Source organism: Liolophura sinensis, chromosome 10 (assembly GCF_032854445.1).
Source record: "Liolophura sinensis isolate JHLJ2023 chromosome 10, CUHK_Ljap_v2, whole genome shotgun sequence".
In the NCBI taxonomy this organism is placed as follows: domain Eukaryota; kingdom Metazoa; phylum Mollusca; class Polyplacophora; order Chitonida; family Chitonidae; genus Liolophura; species Liolophura sinensis.
The window spans coordinates 10,742,285-10,765,971 of record NC_088304.1 but is presented as its reverse complement, the minus strand read 5'-3'; the positions used below and the strand labels follow the sequence as shown (position 1 = coordinate 10,765,971).

The 23,687-nt window shown below is 37.5% G+C and overlaps 3 protein-coding genes and 1 long non-coding RNA gene across 4 annotated transcripts; 1 reads left to right on the top strand and 3 right to left on the bottom strand.

Moving 5' to 3' along the window:
• The first annotated feature begins 60 nt into the window (after positions 1-60).
• Positions 61-9,998, top strand: LOC135477230 (small ribosomal subunit protein mS23-like). Its single transcript, XM_064757400.1, has 5 exons — positions 61-164; positions 1,787-1,948; positions 4,910-4,984; positions 6,472-6,595; positions 9,576-9,998. Exons 1-5 carry the CDS (start codon positions 121-123, stop codon positions 9,717-9,719), a joined length of 549 nt encoding a protein of 182 aa, XP_064613470.1. The 5' UTR covers positions 61-120; the 3' UTR covers positions 9,720-9,998.
• Positions 9,999-14,167: 4,169 nt separating this feature from the next.
• Positions 14,168-15,772, bottom strand: LOC135477235 (uncharacterized). The gene is made up of 3 exons (XM_064757406.1): positions 15,409-15,772; positions 14,703-14,848; positions 14,168-14,407 (listed from the first exon to the last, which is right to left on the bottom strand). The coding sequence occupies exons 1-3, from the start codon at positions 15,712-15,714 to the stop codon at positions 14,353-14,355; spliced, it is 507 nt and encodes a 168-aa protein (XP_064613476.1). The 5' UTR covers positions 15,715-15,772; the 3' UTR covers positions 14,168-14,352.
• Positions 15,773-16,441: 669 nt separating this feature from the next.
• Positions 16,442-20,041, bottom strand: LOC135476874 (uncharacterized). Its single transcript, XM_064757018.1, has 3 exons — positions 17,906-20,041; positions 16,788-16,865; positions 16,442-16,544 (listed from the first exon to the last, which is right to left on the bottom strand). Exons 1-3 carry the CDS (start codon positions 18,772-18,774, stop codon positions 16,442-16,444), a joined length of 1,050 nt encoding a protein of 349 aa, XP_064613088.1. The 5' UTR covers positions 18,775-20,041.
• A 1,130-nt stretch (positions 20,042-21,171) lies between these two features.
• On the bottom strand, positions 21,172-23,558 carry LOC135476469 (uncharacterized). The gene is made up of 4 exons (XR_010445116.1): positions 23,497-23,558; positions 22,586-22,637; positions 22,070-22,323; positions 21,172-21,389 (listed from the first exon to the last, which is right to left on the bottom strand). It is a non-coding gene; the product is annotated as an uncharacterized LOC135476469 (long non-coding RNA).
• Between the last annotated feature and the right edge of the window lie 129 nt (positions 23,559-23,687).

The window sequence follows — 23,687 nt, the reverse complement described above, 5'->3', positions numbered from 1 at the left end:
ACTTCCTGAAGGGAGTTAATTCACCGGAAGTAGAAAAACACATGTGGGTTGTAACAACAACAACGCATTCCGAAATCAAGGAGAACTGTCAAATTGAACGCATTTGCCTTGAAAAAGATAATGGCAGGAAGCCGACTGGAGAAAATAGGTTCCATATTCACGAGGTTTGTTTGCAGGAGTATGGTCATTAAATGGGAAACATGAAATGGCGATGTATCACTGAGATCTTCGAGTTCGACTTGCAGGCCGGACTGGTTCCCGTAGCTGTTAAAATTGAATACTGAGGCATTCCATAGATAAACCATGAACCGCGCGTACTTTTTAGATTGAGAGGGAGGAATCCGGCGGGTGGGTGGCTAGTGGTGGTGGTGATTCAATTCAATTTTAGGGTATCTTGATGTTGCATTTGTCAGAAAATGTGCATATGTGTATCTTTGTCTGTATTAGGCCTATACGCAGCACAACAACACACCCGTGAAAACCCATGTCCTCACAACACAGAGTGTACAGATCATATCATATATGATCAGACTGTACACTAATTACACCTTTTTTTCTAGTTATATAGCATTATCTTGAAGGACAATGACATGGAGAAGAGCGTGCAGAACTTTCTAGAGTTTAAACTCAGTGATGCGAACTAAAACTCAAAACAAGCCTTGTGTATCCCTTTAGAGCATGCTATCCATATTTTTGGAAATCTCTGACAACAACAATGTCAGATTAATCATCCAAAGTTTACGGTTTTTGTTGGGTACATTTCTTTAGCTGTTTAATGAAATGTGATATGATTTTGCAAAAATCACAGGTGGGGGTAACGTCCCCTTGTTTAACACATGAGTGGTGTTTTACCCATGATAGTTTATACATGTGCAGTATATGAAAAATATATGTTATATATGTTGTATCTAATATTCACCATGGGAACGATTATTTTGGGCCTTTTATTTTTGGACTATGTTTAGTGTAAACCGAGATATGGGTGAAAGCAAATTTGTTGATATTGGACATCAAGAGACTCTTAAATTAAACATTTAGGCTGATTTTCAACAGTGTCAGAATTTGTTAAAAGTAGGCCTTGAACTATAAGCCAATAACAATATAGTTATATGATACATATAATTACACTGACTAGTTTCACAAATGGGAATTCGTACAGGTGTCGCTACTGTCATGGAAACATGACTTCAGTTCATTGAAAAAAGTGACTTTCACAATGGACATCTGAGAAGTGGGTCAGCAACCAAAAAAAGAGGATAAACATTATCTTCACAACAACAACAAAAGAAGGTGGAACTTGAATGAATGCATGTTCAGCCTTGTCGTCCTAAGAGGAAAATTTCCCACACGCTACTAACCTCCTGTTCACCTGCTGACCTGTTGTCCCAAAATTCATAAATGTTACTGCGACTATCTGTTAAGATGTGCACGTGCTTTTTTCATTGTATGGATCAGTTTTTAATCTAGTTAATCCAAGGGTCACTCATCACTTGTGATGGAGTGAGCCTAGGGGGTGGGGAGGAGGGGAATATATCATTTTTCTGATGACTTTTCTCCAGGTTTGTGCGGCTTTGGTGACAATAAATAAGTCACCAACTACTCTCGTGTTTGAGCAGTCTACGATTAAGCCTAATTAAAATATACCAAGTATGATGCATGTTGCTCTTCATTTTCTCATTTTTTCATTTTCATTTTCTCCAGTTTCTTAGAACTGCACACAGTGGTATTACTTTGTAAATTCAACCATATTTACATAATTTTATATGGTTTTTTTTAATAATTTTAGGATGAGAGGTCTTTTAACATCTGGTGCTGTGAAGGAAATCGACAAGCCATTATGGTATGATATTTACGAAGCGTTTCCACCTAGGCAAAGCCCTGAGTACAGCCGTCCTGAACCCACTGACCATGTGCGTAATATTCTGTACGCTGAGGATATAATCAGGGCGTGAGTATTTTATTGAAAAGCATGAATATTGTGAGATCAGGAGTTTGGTAGATGGTTTGCCTCTTGGGTCATCATTATAAAACAGTGATATTCTAGCAACAGTCATGGTAATCAGCGACGGCATTCTGCAAAAACTGTCGTAATTGCCGAAAGATTAAATGGAGTTTTTAGGTCAGCATTTTTTTTTTTCTTGACGCCGTCAATTGAATGAAACTGTAGTGTTCTGTTGTGTTGACATTAAATATATCAGCAATGATACAGGATGTGGAACATAATAAAGTCATATGTCATAAGTAATCACCCAATAAAACTTCATGAGGCAACAAGGTATTAAATTTGAGCACAATTAATAATAGTACTTTATTATAAATAAAACTCAGAAAAGTGTGCATAAGTTGTAACTAATCGCAAGTGAATTTAGGTCATTATTTTAGATACCATGGCATCCCAAATCAAGAGGGCTGTCGCAATGTTGAGAAAGGTATTTTTGTGTGTAGGATGGCATTTTTCTGGTTTACTGTTATGTAAATCACAGATTCTAGTACTCATGATGGTTCGGTCCAGGCCGTGGACTGGGAATTTATAGATTTCACTACCTGCTCTCTGTGTTTTGTGAAGCCTTGGAGACATTTTCCGAGATTGCTCTGATGTTAGGTTTGGCAAAATTTTGTTCGACAAAGAATGGCCCCAAACCAACGTCCAAGCGTGCTCCATTTAAAAACCTGATGCAGTTACCCACCCTTGTTAAAGGGTATATCAAGGGTGTTCATACAGGGATTTGCTTGGAGCATCAACAAGGAATTCCCAAGAACCCTTGCGGCCTAGGTAATGACAAATGGACCTTAAGCTTACAATGAATTAACAGACAAAAAGATAAGAAACAGAAGTGTTTGCAAACGTAAGGCTGTGGAGACGTATTTGATAGATAATTTTGCCTCAAATGCCGTGACACACTGCCATGGCAGTGCTCTGGCTTGAATTTGGGGCCATTCATGGTTGAATAAAATTTTGCCAAACCTAACGTCAGTGCAATCTCAAACTTTGGTAAAACAATGTGGTCGGCAGTGTGTGTGAGCTGTTTGCCAGTGTGGTGTTCAAGTCGGATAAATCACACATGAGAAACTTCACCAATAACATACCAAAAGTAGGGGCAGTGGTTTAACCTAGGCACTCCAATTTCCTTTACCAATAAACCATCAGGGCTTGATTAAAAACAAATTTGAGTACGACATTAAACAACAAACAACTAAATAAACTGCAATTACAATTTACACCTTATCACTTACATTACAAAGTCTTGACTGTATATTGTATTAAAAAAAAAAAAAACAAGTGCAATACCTTTACTATTGCTGTTAATGCAGTCAAATAAGACAGTGTCATCAGACCATTAAGGGAGTTTCAAGATGGAACTCTTTTGTCATCAAAGGTAAAAACAGTCCTACTGTGTCATGTGAACGGTGCAAAATGTTAGGCAACCGTGTTGACATTAATTTACTGATCACCTGTCTCACCCCTTTCCATTAGCACAAATGACACCTCTTTCCTTCAGGAACTTCTCAGGTTGACAAACATTCAGATTCTCAATGTTCTCTATCATTCCTTCACTTGAAATTACTTTTTATGACACTTTTTTCAGACGCCATGTTATAGTGAATGTGGTCTAAAATAGTTGCTAACATTTTTGACAGGTTACAGGACAGACGATATAGTTGGACTTTTTTTACCTTCAACGATAAAAGAGTTCAAACACCAAACTCCTCTATTGGCTAACAGACTTACTATTTATTTATTTATTTTATTTAATATAATTTATCTAATGCATTTACTATTTACTTATTTATTTATTTACTTTATTGAATTTAATTTATCTTAATTGTGTTTAAAGCCATCCTGAAGAATGTTTCACATATATTGCTGACAATAAGACCTTGCAAGACTGTGGCAGTAAGACCTTGCAGGACTGTGGCAATAAGACCTTGCAGGACTGTGGCAGTAAGACCTTGCAGGACTGAAGCAATAAGACTGTGCAGGACTGAAGCAATATGACCTTGCAGGACTGTGGCAATAAGACCTTGCAGGACTGTGGCAGTAAGACCTTGCAGGACTGAAGCAATAAGACCTTGCAGGACTGTGGCAATAAGACCTTGCAGGACTGAGGCAATATGACCTTGCAGGACTGTGGCAATAAGACCTTGCAGGACTGTGGCAATAAGACTGTGCAGGACTGAAGCAATAAGACCTTGCAGGACTGTGACAATAAGGCCTTGTAGGAATATTTCTCAATGGTTTGTTTCTCAATTTGCAGCCACACATGTCCTTATTGTCAAAAATATACACTTTTCAGATACTGTAAATCTTCAGTCTTTTCAACCAATAATGCACTTTTTTCAGTGGAATTTATGTATGCAGTTATTATGAAAATCACACCTGTATTGATTCGTTTGTGTCATTTAAGATGCAAGCTTCATAAACTTTGCAAAATATTCCTTTACACTGCATAGTTCTCTCAGAATGTTTCAAAATATTGGTTGCAGAGGCAGTTGAGAAAGTTGAAGGATTATGGTATGCATCTTTATTTTGTTTAAACAGCGGGAGTAAGGTATAACATGAGAAGTCAACGTTTGTGTGTTTAATTGTGGTTAACTTTAATATGTATCCATCCACAAGCTTTTATATAAGGTATATGACTCAGTCCAAAGTAAAACAGACAGCAGTTTAAAATCACAGCTTAATAATAGACATTTCTCTCATCATATGAGTCTTTGCATTAAAATTTTCCCAATAGTGAGTCCACAGGCCCTTTAGCAAAATCTTTAGATATGCCCAGCATAGAGTTATCAAAATGTCTCACTGTGTATATCAATAAAATATTAAGTACTGTTATTGATATATATTATTCATTTGATCCACATGGTATTTGTTAATGCATATATGTTGTGAAATTGTTGTATTTTTCAGACAATTTTACAAGATTTATGGAAATCCTGATGTAGTTGATCTACAAAATGAGAAAGTCAAGACTACCTGTCAAAAGTAAGTGATCTTGGAAGTTGGGAACTTGACAGAATGCAGTGACTTAGGCAGCATGATTCCGCCTCTATCAGTGGAATTAAGACCACAATTTAGTGAGGGGGAGTGGGAGTGGATAGGCGCAATGGGGACCTCTGTGGCCGAGGGGGTTAGCATGCCAGCGCGGTGCAATGACACAGGACCCTCCCACCAGTGCCGTTGCTGTGTTCAGCTCATGCTGGCTTCCTCTCTAGCTTCAATGGGAAGGACTGGCAGCAAGCTGTGGATGGTCGTGGGTTTCCCCCGGGCTCTGCCCAGTTTCCTCCCACCAGTGTTCTTGAGAAAACACCAATCAGACAAATAAATAAAATACAATAGCAGAGTGGTTACAGTGTTAGCCTTTTTGTGGAGAGCTCACACAAGATGTTGGTTTGATCTCATTATCAGACTAAAGCCTCCACTTCGGGGGTGGTAGATTTAGGGTCATTTGTGGATCTGGTCACACCTAAGACCGTAAAAGAGGAAGTCGTAACTTCCAGCACTGGCGTTCAACATTAAGGGGATAGTGTAACAACTGATTGACCCGTATCAGTACAATGGCTCAGGTGGGATGCCTTACTTGCCTGCGATAAGTCGTCTCAGTGAAGCAGCACTAGATAAAAAGAGAAGTGGAAATCCGTCCTGCATCAAGGAGGCACATTACATGCACTCTAAGGATTCCTTCGTCGTCATATGACTGAAAAATTGTTTAATATGATGTTAAACCCCAAGGGATTTCCCTGCTTTCATTGTTCTTGGGGTCTTGGTGGCAGTAAGCAGTCAACAGTGTCCTCAGGTAGTTTTGCATGAAGTTCATTGAAGACCACTGTTTTCCACCAATGTGACATTAGCAGCAGGTGGGAGAGTTTGCCAGTGACTTGTACATGGGTCTGATTACAATTAACAGTGCTCTGTTATGTGAACAGTCTTGATGTTTAGGAACTCTTGTTTCCTATTAGAAAGAAAAACATCGAAAACATTATTAAACTAATATACTAAGTTAGTGGGCTTTATGTAAATGATTATCATGAATGTTTCGTGGCTGTAGGGATTGCATCGCAATATCTCAGTGGTAGGAATACCCAGCCAGGGCTAATACTTGAAAAGTTTCAAGCTTTGAAATTAGCAGAAGATCCTAGTCTTGGAAAGGGAAATAATGGGTTCCTCTCCTGTGCATTCATGGTGTCTTATGATGGTAAGCAGTCAACGACAATGGTAAGTCGTATGGACAGTGATACACAAGTCGAAGATCACTTGACTTCCAACATGTAATCCATGCATATGTCACCCATGGGAAAGCTCCTTAGAAACTTACCAAAGGTCGGTGGTTTACCTTCAGTTTCTTTAACCTTAAAACTGACTGACTGCCATTCTACATGTGAAAAGAAGCAGCATTCAACAACATTCAACTAAATAAATAAATCAAATTAACAAGAGAAGAAACACCAAGTGTTTCCCTACATGTATTTCAGATTCGTTGAGAAGTACTTACAATTGCTGGCTGCGGGTAAAGACAAGGCTGAGGTGTTCCATTTGACTAGTGAGGCATTGAAGGGGGAGGGCATTCGTTTAAGAACTGTGGAAGAAATACGAAAGGTGAGGTGTGATACTGGACACAGTTTTTTGAATATGATCCTTTGAACAGGCAAAGAAAACAGATACATTAAGAATATGTCAGACTAAAGACCATTGAACACTGTCCAGATAAATAGTTTGATATGTTTTTAGCTCGTCTGTATATAGTACAGGCATAGCTTTATATGTCTTACCTTGAGCGTCGGTGTCGATTAATAGAGAAAGTAATGTTAAATAAAATGTTCAGGGATATATCTTAAGAATGACTGTAGGTACTGAGCTCAAGGTTTGCACACTTGTAGAGCACAATAGCACTTGGGGGATATTCCATTGTTGTTTGGATGTGTGCATAGTAAGTACCATAAATTACTGAATTCAGGACTTAGTGTATTGTGTGTAAGAATCAATGTTAACGTGAAAGACAACACCTGACTAATATTTATGTCCACTGAAAGACTACCATTCAAAGTATTTTAAACCGGCGTTAAATTTTTTTTTTTTCAACCCAGTAGAAGTTTTGTGAAACTTCGTCTTGTCACAGCGTAAGCGCGTCTCCATTATCAACAGCAAGGTGACATCATGTTTACTCTAACTCTCTAACGTCGAAGGTATTTCCTGTATAATAGTCTAAGCAGTAGCCTATGGCAGATTAAAGTCGTGGACTTCAGCAATGAAGGACCAAGTGATAAATAGCTTTCTCGGAAATTGGACATATTGGAGGGATATTTCTTGCACGGCTATAACTCTTCATATAGTTCCTACTATATCATTTATGTAGTTTACGAGTAACCTGCAGATGCACGGCCTCATAGCCTCCATAGGGGTTGTGCGCTGGTACCAGTAATACTGACCCCTATTAAATGTTTACAAAGTTACAATAGGATTGTTGTACAACTGGATTCCTGCTCAATTCTGACACAAGTGGAAATAAATCTAAGCACCACTTAGGTCGATCTAGGCATTCAACTATCACTTGATTTTATGCTTTAATTTTCTATTAGTGTCTTCAAAGATGAGAGCAGTGCTGATCTAGTTATCGCGGACAACAGAGAAAGCATCTAGGCGTAAACATTACTTCTAGTTTATCTTATAAAAGAAAACAGTGAAAACATCCCTTGTATGCGAGAAAGACAAAGGGCAAAATTTAAATTCATCAGTTCTAATAAATTTAGAGAAAAAAATTATAATTATTTAAATATTTAAATTTTTATAAGGTTTAATTAATTTTAAGCATTGTCCAATTAGATGCCGTCTTCTCATTCCCATAAACCTTCAGCACTGACTATTACATGGCTTGTAAACCAACAGATGGTACATCTGTTGTTGTCCGTAAATGATATAGACCTATAGGGAGATATTCCATCAGTGATTCCATGTTTACATATAAAGTACTGTGAATTACTGAATTCCTGACGTAGTGTAATGTGTATAAGAATCAGTGTTAAAGAAAGTGTTAAGTGTGGTATCTTAAAAAGTACCGCATGTATTGAGCTCAGGGTGTGCACAGATGTAGAGTAGAATAGCACAAGGGAGATATTCCATCACTGATTCAGTGTGTGTATATTAAGTACTGTGAATTACTAAATTCCTGACTTAGTGCATTATCTATTAGAATCAACGTTAAACAAAATGTTATGGGTGTTGTCTCAAAAAGTACTGCTTGTATCGAGCTCAGAGTGTGCACGCATGTAGAGCACAATAGCACGAGAGGATGTTCCTTCGTTGATTGGTTGTGCACATATTAAATAACGGAAAGTACCAAATTCTTGACGTGTGTTGGGCATCACAGTTAAACAAAACGTTAGGGTTGGTGTCTTAAAAAGTATTGTATGTATTGACCTGAAGTTTTACAAGTATATAAAAAACAATGACACAGGGGTGATGTTCCATTGCTGATGCTCTCTGTGTGCATATTAATTACTGTAAATTATCAAATTCACAATTTCAGTTCTTCATGCATTGAGCTGAAGTTTTGCATTCATGTGTCTCATACAGGCGAGCTCTTTGGTAGCCTTGCTACTAATTCTAGGTTTTAGAATTTTTTCACCCGAGTAAAATGCACATGAAACATTGATTCTATGATGACCTTTTCTGACCACATTGGGAACAATGATGTGTCATTAGGTTTTTGCCACTTAACACACCCAGACAGCTAGATTTCATCATGCAACATACATATACATATAGATCTCTGGATTCATTCCCCAACCTTATTTCAAGCTAAAACTATAGATTTGATGTTACTGACGTTCTGTAGTATGGATCCCAACAGACCACCATAGAATCTGATGTTGTAATACCATTTTACTCAATTGAAAAAATTCTAAAACATAAATCTAGCAATTTTCCTGGAAAGTGCCCAATGGTATTCATTTGATATCTGCATGTACTTCATTTTAGTGTGTTGTTTGCCTTTAAGTTTCTCCAGATTTTGATGGATTTTAATTCATCAGTGTCTTTGTATTATTCATAAACTGCATATTTAGGATACTTGAAACATTAACATTGTGCTACTTAGCATGTAGGTTGAAAGCATCCCATAGTTATTTTTGAAGCCCCAAAATTTGTCCTCGAATCTGCATTTAAAAAAAAAAAGTGGATTGAAGGACGAAGCCATAAATGACTGATAAAGCAGTTTCAGTAAATCTAATATCCAGTGAAGTGAATTTGCATTTAAGAATTTAAGAATTGCAGGAAGAAAACTATTCAGTAACTGTTAAAACATTTTCAGTTCAGCTGTTCAGATAAGCTAGTTCAAAAAACAAGTTCTTGATTTTTTTTTTTTTTTTTTGTCCTTCAACTTGGTGGAAGCTTTATGGCTAGCTCTTTGGTACTGGATATCAGTATGAATATGAAATGCTCTTTTCTGTCCCCCTTGTTTTTTGGAGTACATGCCGTGTTGTAGGCTTATGACATTCTCCTTTTTCAGCTTGTTTTATAGATGTTTTAAGTGCTTACAAAACTCTTGATTGTCCTTTCTCTGGATTATATGGTTTTAAAGGAACAAGAGAAGTTGAGGCCACCTGTAAACAAAGAGAGTGAGACAGTCCAGCCGATTTCAGCCAAGGATGTGTTTGGGAGGATCGCAGAAAAAGATAGGTCTGGGGAAGAGGTGGTGGATCATGGCAGCGAAGAGTACAGGTAGTCCCTGCCCAAATGGTGTGAAATAATGACTGTCACTGTGGAATAGGGACACAAAGTGCTTGTGCATGGAACACCTGGGCCGAGTTCAAAAGTGCATTAGCAGTTAAGCTCATTAACTAGCCTGGGCTAAAGTCATATTAGTATTGTAATAGGTTGAGACAGGTATTAAGATTTAAACTGGGCTTAATACACTTTTGAACACCTGACACAAGGAAAAAAATTTTGCAGTGTGATGACTCTGGAAGCAGGACATAAAGTGTGCAAAGTTGATGACTCTGGAAGCGGGACATAAAGTGTGCAGTGATGACTCTGGTAGCAGGACAAAAGTATGCAGAGTGATGACTCTGGGAGCAGGACAGAAGTGTTCTAGTGATGACCCTGGAAGCAGGACAAATATTGTGCAGAGTGATGACTCTGGGAGCAGGAGAAAATGTGTGCACATTAATGACTCTGGAACCAGTAACAAATATAACTCTGGGATCAGGACAAATAGACTTTTCTGAATTCTCCATCAAGAACATGTGATTGACCAATCATAAGCAGTATTGTTGCAAATTGGTCAACGGGATGTCCAACACTTTAGTTACAAATGTTCAATCTTTCTGTGACTCCATGACATCACCGTTGCTTTTATTGGGAATAGAATGAAAAGTAACATCACGAGAAGGGGTGATGGGACGTTGGATGTTTTGGATCCATCTTTAATGTGGTATGGGGCAAAAAATCATATGAACCTGTTAAAACATGTTGAGTATTACACCGAGCTATATGTGAAAATAGTAAGAAGTCTGTCAAGTGGAATGAGGAATGAAAATGTGCAGTGTGGAACAGTGACAAAAAATATATGATACAAGAGGGAAAAGTGTGCATTGTTGTATAGTACAAGTAGGAAAGTTTTGTGCTGTGTTACCAGGTCTTAAGTGTATGTGACATGCCCCTTGTCCACTATTTATCTTGAATGTACAACTTATTGTGTATTGTTCAGCCATGATGTAAAAACCGTGGTACGTGACATTTGTGGATGTAGAGTGTGCGAAATATCCATCACTGTTCAGCTAAGATGTAAAGAGAACAGAATACTTCTGTCAGTGTTGACCTAATGGAAGATTACCACAATTTACAATGGACACAAACAATGCAGTCGCTGTGAGTTCAAGTCCAGCTCATGCTGGCATCCTCTCCGGCTGTACGTGGGAAGATCGGCAGGGATGGTTGTGGGTTTTCTGTGGGCTCTGCCCGGTTTCCTCCCACCATAATACTGGCCAAGGTCCTTTAAGGGAAATATTCTTGAGTATGGTATAAAGTACCAATCAAATAAATAAACACTATAGATTCATGTGATTTAGGAGCGAGATATATTGTCCATCTGCATGTAAAGTGTCCACAACAGTTTACCAAGGGTCTTAGTCATTGAATGTTACGTTAAGTGCTAGGAACATAAATGTGCGCTAAAATTGCTTGCATATAGTATTATATAGTGACGTGTTGTTTGCTTTTATGGAGGTTGGCTTCAAAATTGTACAGTTCTGACAGTTTAGCGACTATATACCATCTAGGCAGAAACATAAATTTACTGAATTCGTAGGCCTGCTCCAACGCTAAAGCCGTATTCCTAAAACATTTTGAGTTTGTTTGACATACACTGGATCAGTGTGCTTGACTCATCACTACGTGACCCACATGGTCTGGGTTACAGAGTACATTGCAGCTAAGCTACTTTGGGAACATTGTTGTTACAATCATAGTTATCAATATATGTATACAATGTTCTAATATTATAATTGTTCCTAAACACTAATCAAGTGGATTTTTTTTTTCATTAAAAAGGGATAAAAGTTATTCCGAACTCACAAGCTTAAATTTAGCCATTAAAACATAAGGCATATCCTGAAATCAGTGTAAACAGATATACTTGTTCATACAATTATACCTAACATAACAATTATAACGTAAAATAAACCTATGTTACAAAGCAATGTTATTTAGATTCTAGTTATACGACTATCACACAACTATACTCAATCAATTTTGCAAGAAATTCATCCTCAAAGTGTTTGCTAGAGCACTTTCTAATATGCATACATTTTGTTGAAGGAAACATCTGTAAATTAAAAAAAAATACAGGGGTTTTGCTAATATGGCAGCAATATATAAAGTACTTGGCATAACGTAAACAGAAATTAAGCATTTTAACATCAGTTTTAGAAAATTTATTCTTTAAGTACCCATGGATCAATGCTATCCCAATGTAGATTGTATGTGAAGAGTTGTGTCCCTTGGTCCTCATTTGACTTTTAAGTCAACAAACATACTCTCACAAGGCATTATCATGGCATACATATACATGTATGATGTGTCCCTGTGGATTTTAATAGGAAATCAACATTTATAAATGCTTCGGTAAAAGAGTCAGTCAGATGGCTTGCCAGCCTTGGATAATCAGGCATTGGTTAGTTATTAATGCCTCCTGCAAACATTTTTCTAATTCATCCAGTGACCTACCACAAAAAGTATCCTTAACATGAAAATGGCTTTCTATAAATCATCTGACTGTATTATTGTGAAGAGTTCACTCTGTTCAATAAAAGCAGCTTGATTTATGTGAGTTTTGGAGAACTACTTACATTACACTTTATAACTCTTTGATATTCATGGCATTACTTTGTCATGTGAATGTTCCATTATTGAGACAGCATTAGAAACCAGTTCATTGCTGCTACAAGGACATCCTCATCAATAGCATCTTATTTGTGTATTTATTTGATTGTTCCTTTAATACACACCACACATCAAAGAATTTTTTACTTGTGTCAATTTTATGGATGAAGGAAACCAGAGTGCCTGGTATAAACCAACCTTTGGTAAGTCCCCGACATGTGGCATGCACAGACACACTTCACTGGTGGAAGACAAGTAATCTTCAGGGAGTCACCACTCAGGTGTCGTCGTCTTATTATTACCCAGGCAGTGAGAGCAGTGCAATTTACAAATTCCCTGTACAAGGCTGGGTTTGAAGTGTATGAACCTGCATCTTGTGTGTCCCAGCAACTGAAAGGCAAGCGCCTCTAACATGTAGACAGTAAGACTACAATCTGTTCCTCTCTCGAGGAGTCATATTATAAATCAGAACAAATCGGTCATATGGAGAGCACTATTAAATCTTTCAAAGGTTGTAACAATTCTTTCCTTTGGCGAATGCCAGGATATAAATAACTAGTTTCCTGAAATCTCAAAACTTATTTCACAAAGCAAAGTGGAGTACATAGTAGCAACGACTAACAATTTCAAATTGGTGGAATGATTTTAATGGCAGTTGAAAATCCATTGTGTCATCTTACTAATAACAAATTGGTAGATGAAACCAAGACAGGTTATGTACTGTATTATCAATACACCAGTCCTGTATAATACATGAACATCAGGGAGTTAAGAAGCATTAAACAACCAGAGCTGTAGGCACTTACATTAACTTTGAAGTCAAAGATGATAAATCAGCAGTCAGTACATCATCAATAAAATGAGTGGTTCTATTGATGAACATTTAACAAGCAGATATAATACTGAAGACTTAGGTACTGATGAATTACAAAACAGAGATGAGAACAAGTCTGTCAGTGTGTAGCACTGATATTAATGTAAAGAAACATTAAACAAGCAGTATTATGGATAAATTCCAAAACACTGATGAAATATCAGTAGTCCGTAACCATGGATATGGTATATCACAGATATGTGAGTGTATTAAGAAACATTCCATAAGTAGTACTGATAAATTCCAAACCATAGACTAAAACAAGACAGTATCAGTTTGTAACCATGGTAACTGTACGTATATCACAGATAATGCCAGTGTGTTAAGAAACGTGCAACCAGCAGACTTGTATAAGTTGTACTGACAAATTTCAAACCATAGATGTAACATTACCAGTCTGTATATCACAGAGCACACACTGTTAAACCGGTTATATATCTTGCACATACCCTTAGTACATGGACAGCGACCGTAGGGAAAAAGAAATTATCTAAGATAAGCAACTTTTCAACATCAATCTTTGAAGAGTACATACATATAATCTCCATCCAGTTAACTGTGTAACTAGAGTTCAATATGTCCATATATGTTAACATGTAACAACTTTATTAGTAAAGCACAACAGTTTGCTATCATGTATAACAGACATCGTGAACAATTTAATAATAAAAAGGGTGTAAAAAGGTATATCACAGGTTGATCATGGACAGCACTAAACAACAGACACTATATCATGCAATTAACTCAACATGTCAGTGTAATAAAATAAAATGTAAACGCTATTTAGATTCAGCTGTACACAAACATGAAAACATAACTAAAAGTGTCTCATCCTGCAATCCAACCAATCTTTCACACACATTGTAGCACCTTAGTCATTGTTCATATTCTATCATATTATGCAAATATGATAAAAATACAAGAAATTTTAGAATGTGAAAAGTGAGTCTTTCCAACTTTATGTCAATAATGAACAAAACACTAAACAGGCCATTCAGAGCAATCAAAGATATGCCTTCACATAAATAGAGATTGCAATGTCTTAACCACTACCACTAGGGTTGATGGAGGTTAACTCCCACATGTGACCTCAGCAATCAGGTTAGAATATCCCATCAAATATGCTGCTGAAATTGTTAGGTGTCTTCTCCTTTGGGCTGTTAAAGCAAAGTGTATATATTTTAATGATTTTCTTATTGAATACATAGAATGAATATTTAAGAATTTTGTTTATTTTTAAAATAAAAGAGTAAAATACTGTGAAAACTTGGATGTTAAGAAAACCAAATCTACTGTTGCAATTTGTTTTCCTATAAAAATTTTATACAGAATTTAAATTCTGATGATTTTCAAACTTGTAATTTTCATGAAACTGAGCTACAAACTGGTGTTTTCTAAAATACCATTGATACTTATCACAATACACACACTCAAAACGCCAACCTTTCTCACCTGGAATTTTTAGAGAAAAAGTCTCCATTGTGGCACACAACAGGGCTCTGGCTCATGAAGTCTGGCTTGGTAGTATTTGTCATATTCCAAAGCTCTTGTTTGTCCTGTAGTTTTGGTCTACTTCTCTCAATGTCCCCAGGGCCCAGCTACAAGAAGATATACAGTTTACTAATAAACAGTACGATGACATATATGATTATCATGTGTTATACCCTGGAAATAAAAAAAACAAAACAGATAAAGAACAACATATTAACATTTGCAGAGTAATTTATAGTTAGCATAAGAGATAAAAACTCTGAAGAGTTCACGTAAATTGTAAACCTTGGATTTGGTGTTCTTGTTTTTGTTAGTTTATATTGCTTGTAATAACAAATATTCATTTAACAGATCAACATGATCATGATGATGCTGGTCAAAATAACTTCTATTTTATCTTTCCATTAGTTCAAGCTTTACTGTAATTCTTCAACCTTTTAGCATCTTTGCAAGGTGTTTATTCAAGCATATTCTGAAGGCATTATTCTGTGTGGACCAATAATATACTTTTTGTGAAGCCCTGAAAACTGGTCAGTTCAATCAATGTACTTTTGTATTCAAAATCAAATTTAAAATGTGCACAAATTTCACTGGAAGTCAATACCTATGAAGATTTCAACAAAAATAAAAGTACACTGACATTGACCTGAATTCTGATTGCACGTACCTGGTCTATACACAACGGTTCACTTGACAATGTGGACAAATCCTTTGTTGGCTTCAGATGGAGGACCTCCTGGTTTTGGAGAGGAGGGCAGTTGTTCTCAGGTTGAGTTCTGAGACAAGAAGATGTTGGGGGTTTCTGGTGTAAAGCTGCATTTACTTCCTGCTCTAGACCCATTGCTTTGACAGGAGCAACCTTCATTCCGTCATCACCACAAGATATGGTGGCACCTGAGTGGGTGGCTGGATTACCCGACCTGATCTGTGAATCTTCAAACACCATGTTGCCTGCTGTGGTGTTATCAGCCATGTATGGAAGCCCTCCTCCATGTTGTCCAGGTAACTGGCCATTGCCTCATCATCAGAGCTGAAGGTTGGGGAGGATTTAATAGGAATCCCTGGCCTAAGAGGTAACATGCAGAGGTGAAACATCATAGCCTTTTTGATATGTTTACATGTATTTTTTTCTGTGTTTAAAGCAATGAGGACGCTTCACCCCCCCCCCCCCCCCCCCCGGCAACACACAGCAGGAATTTGATTTTATGATGTCCCAGATCATCATGAGGACATCATATTAAAGACATAACAACATTACAGGAGAAACTGATACGCTGTAACACTGCAGAGGTTGTGCAATCCATTTTTCACAATAAGAACCATATCTCAAGATTATAAAATATGCTACAACCGCATTAAATGCCAAATTTTACACTTCAGTGTTGACATTGTGTGTCTCCCCACTTATATATTTATAGTGCTGCCTCAATGTAACACCATACCGTAGACACCAGATATCATAATAGTCTCAGTCACACTGTACTGACATGGGGTCAAGAAAGAGATCCCTTCATGTTGTGATCCAAGTATTAAACGTACAGCACCAAGACAGATAATTTTATTGCATCCTCAGACATTTAAATTGATTCTCATGATTGTTTCTCATTTGAGAGATCCTGCAGGTTGAACAGAAAAAAATCAGACATACGTTTGAATGTACTTCATTGATGTTTCACCGCTTATTCAAGAATATTTAATCTTTAAATATAAAGGCTGTTTATAACAGCTTTATGAGTGGAGAAACCAGGGCACAACCCACTGGGAAAGCCAAATATTTTCTGAGGTTCTTTACTGACAAACCTCCTGGTGCAGAACAGGTTGAGCATCTCAAATACTGAGCCCTGTCACTTTGTCTTTTGGCCCACCAACTACATGTACATGTACATACTAGATGGTGGTAGTCTTTTACACAGAAAATATCATCGAGAGCCCTAAAACCATCTGGTAACTGGAGGGGCAAACAGGTGACAGGGCTCATTATTTGAAAAGATCTGCTTAAGACCAGGTCATGTCAGGATTCAAACACAAGGACCAGCAAATACATACCTCACTGTCTTCTTTTGTGTATTATCCTCATACATCTGTCTGGCAAACACAAAATCCCTTGCCCTTGGGATACAAGGACTGTAAAATAAATAGTCAAAACACTAGCCCCATTACCACAGTAATGAAAGAAGTGGTGAAACTTAAACATATGGCACACTGTAATTCTTCTGATTTTCAGGACAGATTCAAGTAAAGCCGAAAGCCAAGAAACTTTATGTTTTTTTCCCCTTTTGTTTTGGAAAAAATGTGTATATTTTTCATTAAATGCCCTAACATTGTGAGAGAAGAGAAACTTTGTACACCTGTTAAAGTTATATGTATATTGACTAAAAAGAGCATAACAGGTGTCCTAAAAATTAGATTTACAAAGTAACTTTGTACTCAAAACCATTAGAACATCCTGAGGCCTAATTCAGCATTGTTATTTCAGCTTAGTCACAGTAGAAATCGACCTAATGTATAACAAATCAATTGAAAATGGACTTCCGATGTCAATGGTCAATTGCAACCTCTTCCGCAAACATATGCCTACAAAATATTGGTGGCTAAAGACTTCAGACAAGCAATGCATATGTTAATGTAAAGGCATATAAGGTGTCCTGTACTGTAGATGTCTGATGGAAGCCAACTTTTGTCCCTAAACAAAATTTACATTTATTTTCAATGACAAGCTCTTTTTAGTATGCTGTGAACAATTTCTCTGAATGAGGTCAGCAAAATACAGCAGCTAAAAATGATAAACTCTAATCTGAGTTACCTTCATTCTTAGTGTAACAAGCATGGCATGAATAACAAATCAATGGCTCAGATAGTGCTCGCTTGCTGCCACTATCAGGCCCTCGACCTGAGGTCACATGCTCAAATCCACCTACTGCTCTTTCAACTGCGGCCTTAAGACAATACACAGGTTTGGCAAGTGCCTGACGACAGATGGTGGTTTGTTCCAGTTTCCTCCACCCATAAACCTGACCGCCATCATAAATGTAAAACATTCTTCAGGATAACATTAAAGCCCAATGAATGAATCAATCAATTAATCAATCTTGACCAATCAATCTAAAAGGACAACACACATTGAGCGCAGAAGTGATGTTTGCTTTATTCTCAGGAGCACCAACCTGTCTGACTTGCTATCTTGACTCTCCCTATCACCACTCTGTCCAGACAAAGTAACATCTACATCTTTACCAAAAGCTGATTTAGTTGCTTCATTCCCCTTCGACGTTACTTGCCAGGCAAAGACCTGTCCCTGTTTATGGGGTTGCCTTCGGGTGTTCTCTATTTTTTGTTGACCTAGTCTTGTGGCGTAGCTTGAACTCTTAGGACAGCCTCTGTCTGAAGATGTTGTCTGTCGAGCCAAAGATTCATGAGGTTCAAAACGATAGCCTGACTGATCTTGGCCACTTGGCTGATCTTCATCTAAGGTAAGGTCACAAAATTCCTGTTTGTCAACCTTTCCTTTGCTCCACATGGTTCCTAGGCCAGTTACCTTCTCAGTTTTTAACCCATAGCCTTCACCTCTTTCTAGGTAGTCATATCCCCCAAGATGGCCTTGACCCTTGGCTAAGAAACCTTGACCTTCTGGCTGACGACCTTGAGTAGCCAAATGATGACCTCTGAAAACCCTGTCCTGATTGGCTCTGCCAGTTTTTTCAGATCTGCTGAGGTTTTGCTTCTGGCAGCTACTGTCACGATGCAACCCAGCAACATTCGACCAGCCCGTGAAACTTGTGTAATGCTGACCACCTGCTAGAGCCTCGCCGTAACTGGTCCGAGTTGCGTATGGCTGGGGACCGTCTTGCGAGCCTGTGTAGCGCTGGTGTCTGGTCATTGTGGGCAACATTATCTCCCCTTTCCTCAGCAGCACGGCATCCTCGTCTTCACTGTCCTGGAAGTCTTCTGGCGTGTTATACTGGATGGCTGACCACTGGCTGTGGGGGTGTCTGTAGGCCGAACTCCCCATACTCCTCTGCTTCATCACTGACATGGAAAAAATGCACAACAGATGGTGAATTCACATGACTGTAATGAGGTTTGCTCTGCACAAATATCTTCTACACCATGTTTTTTCCACTGAACACCACTTGAGAGAGACGTGCCTACCCCTAGTAAATGTAATGTGGACAAACACGTGTACAAATCAAATTTTACGTGTACAAAACCGCAGAACAATGTGGCAGATATATTTTCAACCCTTCTTAAAAATCACTTCAAATAAAAACACAAATGCAAGAAATAACCTTTTTGCTTTTGTCACTAAAACAGATTGAGGTAAGATTGAGTATTGCCAACTGGGTGTCTGTTGTTAGAGGTGTCATCAGTTGGGCTGAGGACCTTGGCTGGTAAGGGCATACAATGGGCATTACACACATTATACTTACCTTAAAATGAAAACTCTGAATACAGGAAAACCTAGAATAGCAGTGCCCAGGTATCCGTTCTGGGCAGGATTAAAGTACTAACATCGATGGTTAATAATATAAATACAGTATGTTTAGAAAACTTAGAAACTGGTCTTTCTACATCCGCTGGTGCGATACCAGCTGTAGTATTCCCCTAATAGCGGTTTACAAATACCCTGGTACTGCTAATCCGTGTTTTCCTCTATTCCAGATTTTCATTCCGGTCATTAGGCCTTCCCCGTAAAAAGACAGAATAAATAGGTCACCATTCGGAAATCCTTCGCTAGCTACATTTAAGCTATTTTAATTCGCAAGTTGCGGGTTACTTACTAAATCCACGATGTAATTTGAACGCTAAAATACTGGATCTGATACTAAAAATGGACCATAAAAATAAAAAATGAGATCGGACTTTGGATTTTATCTTCCTGTGTGTATGCGGTCTAGGCATATTTCACATGTTTGGCATACTAAATATGCCAAACTCGTACAAATAGGCAAACTAAAAATATCAAAACACAAACTAACTCAGCAGGGGCAATTTCACGGAACCTTATCCAAAAACAGAAATTTCGAAGAAAAGCTTCATTTCAATACGGCTCTACAAGGTGGAACAATTTCCTTAAAACCAGATTAGACAGCAATACGCAATATACAGTGTTGAATGATGAGTTCACACATCTCTGTAAACTTTGCTAGTGGTTTACACCTGGCACTCTAGTTTCCTCTTCCTGATAAAACTGACCAGGATCATATAACTGGAAAAGTACAGTGTTCCAATCAATCTTCAGCGCATCAATTGTAAAAGGCATATAACAGTGAAGTACACTATATCCATCCTCACTTTATGCAATGAACCAGTTTAACCATATATTACAAGGGTGAAGTCTGACAGCAATTGGTGCTTCAAACATTGATTATGATAAGAAAGGTATAAGCATGGCCTAAAAATTATGTTGTCAAGATTTAACAGCTTGTATCTTCTTTAAAGCTTGACTTAAATTCAGATTGAATATATAATTCTTCTGCTACTCGGTGCAATTTGACCTGAGCATTAAACAAGAGGAATAGGAAACACAACATCTCCTCCTTTTGTACTACTGAAAATTCAAAAAAACATCTTTAGTAGCATTACCTATCCCATTCTGTGATCTGATCAGCGTTGGACCTGCTGCGATACTGTGCCTTAAATTTACCTGGAATCAAATCTGGAAGAGAATCTCCTTGACCTGAAAACAAGCATATATTAACAGTCAGTACATGGTAGAATACAAGGGTTAAGATATTGACATTTTGAGCTAGACGAATGTGCTTTGTCTGTGCACGGGCTAAAGTGGCTAATGAAGTTCATAAAATTTATAATGGGTGTCCTTTTATAACTTTTTCAAACTTTTCAATCATTTTAACAGTATAAATTATACAGGAAAGCATAGATTCAGTCAGAATTTGAAATCTGGCCGTCTCATTTCCAATTTATAACCTTATCAAAATTTAGGTCGTTTAAATGAAAAAATAAACATGACTTAATGGCGTGAAATACACTACATGCCATTCGTATACATCAAAACAGTATGGAAGTGGACAAAATGCATCAAACCATCTCTTAAGTGTGTAAAATTATGAATATTTCCATGACCATTCTTATGATGACTGGGCTGACTGTGAGGTCGTCATTTTTGTTTTGAGCTCTTAAAACATTTTGACCACTGGAATATTTATTTACGTGTATTTTATTTATTTTGGTGTCTTACGCCGCACCTCAAGAATATGTCAATATGCAGAGAAGGTTAACAGCAACAGGTGTTGTACATTAAGGATTATATTGTTTTTTTTAATTGTCTGCTGAAGAATTCGTGGGTGGAGAAATTAAACACAAAAAAGGCCTAAAACTTTGCTGCTAACATAATTAAAATAAAGCCACAGTAGATCTAGCGGATTCGAAGTGTGTAAAGAAGAAGATTTGAGTAGTGCAACCTACCTGACTCGTCCATGTTGTCTGGGTCGTCTTCTCTGTTATTAGTGATAACATATCAAGCTCTTCCCAGCCTTCAGGTCTCTGCCGTACCACGCTAGCAGTAGCTTCATTAGGAGAGCGAGGCTGCGATGTACGCTGGCCAGTGGTGAACCGCAATGGCTGAGGAGGTCTGTATGCAAATCTCTCCAATAAACCATTCATACCTGTACCGGTGTTCATGTTTGCCTAATTAACAGAAGAACCATGCAGATGAATGTGCTTTGTCTGTGCACGGGCTGAAGTGGCTAATGAAGTTCATAAAATTTATGACGGGTGTCCCTTTTATAACTTTTTCAAACTTTTCAATCATTTCAACAGTATAAATTTATACAGGAAAGCATAGATTAGTCAGAATTTGAAATCAGGCTGTCCTCATTTCCAATTTTCTCCTATTTTCCCTATCTCTCCCATTGTTAATTTTGTAAAAACAGGGCGTTTCAAAGACACTGAGATACCCATCTGGCTAAACCTCCACAGGTAAGGGTCTGATACCATATATAAGCTATTCTTGGTAAATAGAGAAAATTTTAATTAAATGGCAAGTTTTTACTAAAAATTTCTCCCTTAACCTCCTCTAAGAACACTTTTTATGTATTATTGCAAGAGTTACCCAGAAGCAGTCTTTCTATGACACCATTCTTGTTTTTTTGAAAGTGGGTGGGGGGGGGGGGGGTCAATCAATCAAATCATATTATGTTTCCTCTGCTGTCTAATATGAACTTATATCCAGTATTTGTTCAGCAATCAGAAATTAAAGGAATTTCTCTGAAACATTTTACATTAGTATGCACATACATAACAGTATACAGGGTCATAAACTTGAATGCTGTCAGAGCTTAATATCCAAATTTTTGTACGATTCTTGCCTTCATTTTCTTGAGACTAGGTGTGTCTGAGAGACTCTGAGCCTTGGTCCTGAGATTGTCCATTATAACAGCTGACAGGGCCTAAAACGAGGCTCCCCACTTGGGAGGGGTGTGGATGGAGCCCTCTTCATGGATCCTCGGTTAGACACTGGGATTCCAGTCTTACAGCACTCATGGCCACAAAATGACTTGTTGAGACACCTGTTGATAACAAGACCGCCTCTCACCTTCCAGCCGTGGTGTGGCTGTGGTAGCTGTGACGGAATACAGACTGATATAAATCAGTATATGGGGTGCGTTCCTATTATCTGGGTGGCATGACTGTCTATAAACGTACAGAAGATTTTATGACCCCAATTTAATGAAAGCATAATTTCTACATTTTCCTTCCATAATATATGTAGCCATATAAACATACATCTTTGAACCTGATATTTAAACCAAAAAAAATGTGTAGTAGAATCAAGGTAGCTTAGCTGATTTTAAGCATAGAGAATCAAGAAATATATACTGTACCTCCATCTTTCACTGATTTAGTGTTGTTTCCTTGAAAAGAGGATTCTGAATCCTGGATGAAAGTATATATATTGTTATGAATGAAGAAGTTATCACATATACAGACATAAAAAATATGAAAATGCCTCTACCTACCTTTTCTTCTCCTCTTTTTTTTTTAATTTTTTTTTCCACAGAATTTATGTGGAATGAACAGGTTTTAATCTCACATACAGTGCTTCCTGCTGTTAGTCTGACATGTCTGAAGCACTATCGTGTCATATTGGTTTTTTTCTCCACCAAATACAAATCATTCAATTTCACAACTGAATGCATGTGATCGACTAATCATTTAATCAATTCACATGAAGCTTTGTATTCATAGGTCAATACTGATTTATTATTTGATTTATTTAATGGTGATTAACAGCCAACTCAAAGAATTTTTCTCTTCAGTGATGGCAGTAAAGTTTATAAGCAGAGGAAACCACAGTGACTGTACTAACCCACTAATCTTTGCATTTAATAGTATCTGACAATCTCAAGTAAAGGTATTTTGGAAATTATACCTTTAAATGGCTAGTCTGGTTATTATTATTCTAATTTTGATAAGCTAGTTCCTTTACACAAACCAAATTCAAATCCATCTAGCCAATGATCACTGATCGAGCGGCCAACATGTTTGTACAACAATTTCACTCAAAACCACATTTAACATAAAACATGAAGCCAATGAAACCAAATAAATGCTTTAATTTATTATTGTTATCATTTAGAACAACTTTAAAGGCCAAATGTAAGACATACACATTTTTTGTATATCGATCAGTAAACCATAAATGTACATACTAAAGTCATTACCAAATACACAACTAGATTCTACTTTGAAATAGTACCTCTTTGATCCCATGGTATTATGCCTCAAGACTTACCTCCCCTTGTGCTCCTGAGCCTGTACCTGTGTAATACGGTGTGTAAGTGCTTTGGACATCCAGCCCACTGTGGTAAACAGAAATCAGAAACCGCACATGTACGGATACAATGTGTGAATACCATAAATATTGTTGAAGAGAAAAAATTATGACCCTGTCGACAAAAATCAAGAGGTGGGATCAATTTCACT

Coding starts and splice junctions, on each gene's coding strand:
- LOC135477230 (XM_064757400.1), top strand. CDS start 121: ATGGCAGGAAGCCGACTGGAGAAAATAGGTTCCATATTCACGAG. Junction 1,949..4,909: donor GCTGAGGATATAATCAGGGC/GTGAGTATTTTA, acceptor TGTATTTTTCAG/ACAATTTTACAAGATTTATG. Junction 6,596..9,575: donor CTGTGGAAGAAATACGAAAG/GTGAGGTGTGAT, acceptor ATGGTTTTAAAG/GAACAAGAGAAGTTGAGGCC.
- LOC135477235 (XM_064757406.1), bottom strand. CDS start 15,714: ATGGCTGATAACACCACAGCAGGCAACATGGTGTTTGAAGATTCACAG. Junction 14,849..15,408: donor AACCGTTGTGTATAGACCAG/GTACGTGCAATC, acceptor ATCTTCTTGTAG/CTGGGCCCTGGGGACATTGA. Junction 14,408..14,702: donor TTTTTCTCTAAAAATTCCAG/GTGAGAAAGGTT, acceptor TTGCTTTAACAG/CCCAAAGGAGAAGACACCTA.
- LOC135476874 (XM_064757018.1), bottom strand. CDS start 18,774: ATGTCAGTGATGAAGCAGAGGAGTATGGGGAGTTCGGCCTACAGACAC. Junction 16,866..17,905: donor CAAGATAGCAAGTCAGACAG/GTTGGTGCTCCT, acceptor TTTATTTTACAG/TCCTTGTATCCCAAGGGCAA. Junction 16,545..16,787: donor ACACAAAAGAAGACAGTGAG/GTATGTATTTGC, acceptor GTTCTGCACCAG/GAGGTTTGTCAGTAAAGAAC.